Source organism: Cloeon dipterum, chromosome 2, assembly GCF_949628265.1.
Source record: "Cloeon dipterum chromosome 2, ieCloDipt1.1, whole genome shotgun sequence".
NCBI lineage: Eukaryota > Metazoa > Arthropoda > Insecta > Ephemeroptera > Baetidae > Cloeon > Cloeon dipterum.
This window is the reverse complement of record NC_088787.1, coordinates 34397550-34402014: the sequence shown is the minus strand read 5'-3', so window position 1 is coordinate 34402014 and position 4465 is coordinate 34397550. Positions and strand designations below refer to the sequence as shown.

The following is a 4465-nucleotide window of genomic DNA, read 5'->3' as shown; positions in this document are numbered from 1 at the left end:
CGAAACAAAAAGGAGAGAAATTTACATAATATGATAACAGCACAAAATAAAAGAAAAATTAAATTAAAACCACGTTTCTCTGAAAGCAAACGTGAGACACGGACACAGTATAAATATTAAAATTTTTCCTGAAGTCAAATATTTCTGATTTTAATTATTATTAACTTTTGTTTGCCTACGCAGAAGAGTTGCAAAAACAGAAACCTAAAGCTAAAATAATGTCGTCTTTGTGGATTTCATATTAAGAGCCGAGCAAATAAAACTTTTAATCTAATTTATTTTGAAAAAACATAGAAAAAATATTTTATTAACTACATTTTTCTGTTGAAAACTTTTTCTCCAAGCCCCACCTTTATTCTCGGAATGAAATTTCCGGCGTGTTTTCCACGATCCAGTCCATGTAACTTGCGACGTCAGCGAACAATTTATATTCATTTGGGTCACACAATGATCTTTCTTCGCCCTCAAAAATCACTTTTTTCGATTTTCCAAAGCTGACAATTCCCCTGATGAACCAACGGCCGTTTTTTTCCACGGAAAGGCTGCCTCCGCTGTCCCCGTTGCATACGGTTGTTCCTGAATTAGAAAAAATAAAATTGAGAAAATCGGTGATTTATAATTGTGGAGACTCCTTACCGTTCGTGTAACCGGCGCAAAAATTGTCTCCTGGCCGCAAATATTTCGCAAAAAACCTCCTTTTCGACAAGTAGCACTTTCTATGATCTCTAATCGGCAGTCGAGCCTCTTGCAGTTCATTTGTGCGCGTGTGGTTGTCGACAAGCCCAAACCCAACCGCCTTCAGTAGAAAATAAACCAAAATTAAATCGATTTTTCGTATTCATTCATACCATAGCTTTAGTTTCAGCCAGGCGAGCCAAGTTAGAGTTGTCGTTCCACAAGCAAATTGGTCGGACTTGGTCGGTTATTTCAATCTTTTCACTCAAAATCACGAGTCCGACGTCACTGTTGAGTTCCGCAGGGTCATATTTTGGGTGCGTGATCAGACTGCTAACCTAAATTTTTTCAAAATTATTATGGATGAGAGTAACTGGCGTGGAAGGTGAAACCTTTCTTCTCTGAACACCAGGAGCTGTCCTTTTTCTTTTATCTTCCATCCCAAGATAAACTACGAAGTTTTCTGCCTGAGATCCATAAAGGCAATGTGCAGCTAAAAATTTTATTTTAAATCGAAGTCATAAAATTTATTGTTTCTTTTCTTCACTACCGGTCAAAACTGCTGTCGGTGAAATCAGTGTTCCGCCACACGTGTCTCCAGTCACATAATTCTCAATATAAGCATGCCACGAATGCTCCCGTGTCTGAGCTATGTTTCCGCCGATAATAAAACTTGCCAGTTGGATATCTTCGAAAAAATCGTCATTTCCGCGTTTCCTTCTTGTTGACGTCGGCTTTCTTCCACAGTTTGGGAAACTCAGGTTGTCTCGTTCATTGAATCCTTTTTTAAGAAAAATAAAATCGCTGTGAGATTATATCTATTAGAGTTTATAATTACCTCTCAATTGTTTTGTTGGTGGGATCGGGCGTAGAGCTAAAATGTCTTTTGTTTTCCTTGCGATCTCGTCAATGTATGGCAATATATCATTGTAAGAGTTCCAAACAAATTTGAAACCTCTCAAGAAATAGCGTCCTCTGTAGAAATTGATCAGATAATCATAATCTGTGAGGCATGAAAAGACCATTATTGAAATTGATTTAGACGTATTTTTGTATAAAACTTACAAACATCAGTTTTCTCTACACACAGGATATTCTGGATGGGAATATTAATTGATTTCAAAATTGCCAATTCAGTACTGTTTAGAATCCTGCTGCAGTTGCTTTGGCCCGTCACATTTATTGCTGTCAAATTTCACAAATATACAAAGCAAATTTTATAAAGTACATTTTAATAAATATTTAGCTTCTGATTGCGATTAATTAAAACCGTGAAAAGTAGCTCAAACAAGCTTCAATTTAAAATTTGTTTCAAATTGATATTACATTTTTAATTCCAGAATTCGAATAAATTAGTTTTCATTACCCAATACTTTAGGGAATGCGGATGTTTTTTCTAGATTTGATATAATCTTTCATTTTTCTTTCTATTTAACTTAAAATATTCTTTCTTGCCAGTAAAAAAGAGTAATAAAAATTAATTTTGACATAGAAAACATAATAATGCTGCAGAACAAAAGTCGCGTGTAAATTTCGATTTATCACACGATCAAAGTCATCAATTTTATAGATGCAATTTTTTGCACATCGTAAATAAGCATTTTTATAATATTGTATCGAGCATCTTATATGTATTAACTAAATTTTCTGACGCCTCGGGCAAATTGTCCAAGGGTACAGCGCTAGCCAGAGTTAAATATTTCTCTATATCAATTAAAAAAAGATACTCGTACTATACTAAGGGATGCTACTCAATGCAACGCAGACCATTTGAGAAATCATCAAAAACAAACGTTAAGTTATTTCTCTATATCATCAGGTTAAAAATCGCTGCACCATTCGAAAAGCAGCTCAATGAAAATAAAACAAGCCCGACTTTTGATCTCAATAAAAATACGCAATTTTATATAAATTGTCTTCATGGTGGCGTATTTCGATTAATATGGTGAGACAAAAAAGTCAAAATAAATTTTAATCAGCCCAAACCTGTCACAAATTTTTCTAATAGTATAATAATCGAACAAACTTACTTTTGCCAGATTGAGCATTCTATAAAATTAGATTATTAATAATTAGTGCAAGAATCTGCAAAGATTAATTTGAAAATACGAACGTTATATGAATTCCATTCAAAGTAAGGCGATTCTCTTTGAAGTTGCAAGTCCATTATGTTGTCACGGTTAAACAAGCAAATGGGAAATATCACACTCAGCATTTTCTCAGTTATCAAAATCGTGATGACTTTTCTAGTTGCTGTCGGACTTATGGCAATATCGATTATATCCAGCACCTTTAATCATTGAAAAAGACATTTTATAAACAAGGTAAATGAAACTGTTTTGCTGAAAATAATAGAAAATTACTTTGACGGAATTTCTGACGCATTCCTCTTCTGTTGTGCGGCCTCTACAGTTATTCGGAAACACCCGTAGATCAGTTGTATCACTAGTATCCACAAGGGGGCAATAACCTAGACAATACAAAATTTTCTCTTTGATTATCTTTAGAGAGATATCCTTGTTACCTTGTCCAAGAAAAGTCCTTTGGGAAATAACTATATATGCATGGCAACTAAAGTTAGTACGTATGTTTGTAACAAAAACGGCCGATTGGTTCAGAGTTGTTTCGCTTCCACAATTCTCGCTACTCAAGTTTTCTCCTTCGTCAAAATCTGTGAGGGCAAAAATTGTGATTTAAAGATAGTCAAGCTACGACTAAGTCTATTAAAACCGAGTAATTAAAATTAATAGGTTTATTTTTGCAATTTTTTCTAATATATATACCCAAAAAAATGTGAAATTTCCTTTGGTCCCACAAATTATAATATGATTGGCCAAATTTTCGATTAACCGCCAACTTAAGGTGGACAAAATAAAAATATTAGAAAAGCTTACTCGGAGCTGGAATGAAAACGTCGCTCTGAGACGTTTGTGCGGCGCAAAGCGCGAGGCTGAGGAGCACGAGAAGCGCTCGCCTCATCGTGATTTCTTCTCTGCACGCGATGGACCGGGCTGCTGCTCTGACCGTCGCGCACGGCACTCCCAGTCTGACTAAATCGTCACGTGCGTTAGCACTAAAATCTTTTTGCCATTTCCCACCAGTTCGACCTCTGTGTAAAGTGCGTCACTCCGTCATTGCCACAATTTTCGAACTAACGAGGCAACATTTTCACTTCTTTGCTAACTTCATTAACACTTTTTGGGAAAATGTTTATTTGTTAATTTTAATTTTGTTTCCTTAATAACAGAATAATATTTATGATCATGACTTTTGATTATACTAAAAGAAATAATTTATAATAAAATGCATTACTTGTAGAAATAAATAAACACACCTCCAGACTGCTGAAATATCCCTTTTTCTTTTTCAATTGCATTTTTTAGATTTTTTGGGGTGAATTTCATTTTTGTGGTTGTGTAAGTTCAGTTCTGGTTTTCTGTCGCTGTTGCTTTGCGGGAGAAGAGGCCAAGTTGAATATCAAGCCAGCGCCAGACTCGGCGCATATCTGAGGAGTTCGTGACCTTGTTTTCATCTCGAGGGCACGCGATTTTCATTGCCAGCAGGAGCCAGTTTTAGCTCAGCAACGCACACTGGCTTATGGGTCGAATTGTGCATATTTGTTTTTAAAATTACCATTTCATTAAATATATATCAACAAATAATAAAATAAAAAATTCACTGCTCGCTAAAATACCTTATCAATCTTTTTTTTATCACGAAGCTTCAAAAATGGTTAATAAATTATAAGGATCAACTGCATTGAGGATTCAACTCGTCTCGGACCTGGCGA

General features: G+C 35.3%; 1 protein-coding gene across 1 annotated transcript; it reads right to left on the bottom strand.

Annotated features, from left to right (window-relative positions):
* Window positions 1-257: 257 nt before the first annotated feature.
* On the bottom strand, window positions 258-3706 carry LOC135936738 (uncharacterized). Its single transcript, XM_065479674.1, has 11 exons — window positions 3570-3706; window positions 3200-3346; window positions 3039-3145; window positions 2789-2965; window positions 2706-2724; window positions 1741-1860; window positions 1514-1678; window positions 1226-1456; window positions 849-1168; window positions 637-796; window positions 258-576 (listed from the first exon to the last, which is right to left on the bottom strand). The coding sequence occupies exons 1-9, from the start codon at window positions 3652-3654 to the stop codon at window positions 1014-1016; spliced, it is 1206 nt and encodes a 401-aa protein (XP_065335746.1). The 5' UTR covers window positions 3655-3706; the 3' UTR covers window positions 258-576; window positions 637-796; window positions 849-1013.
* Between the last annotated feature and the right edge of the window lie 759 nt (window positions 3707-4465).

Coding starts and splice junctions, on each gene's coding strand:
- LOC135936738 (XM_065479674.1), bottom strand. CDS start 3,654: ATGAGGCGAGCGCTTCTCGTGCTCCTCAGCCTCGCGCTTTGCGCCGCA. Junction 1,679..1,740: donor TGTAGAGAAAACTGATGTTT/GTAAGTTTTATA, acceptor CATGCCTCACAG/ATTATGATTATCTGATCAAT. Junction 1,169..1,225: donor ACCGACAGCAGTTTTGACCG/GTAGTGAAGAAA, acceptor TAAAATTTTTAG/CTGCACATTGCCTTTATGGA.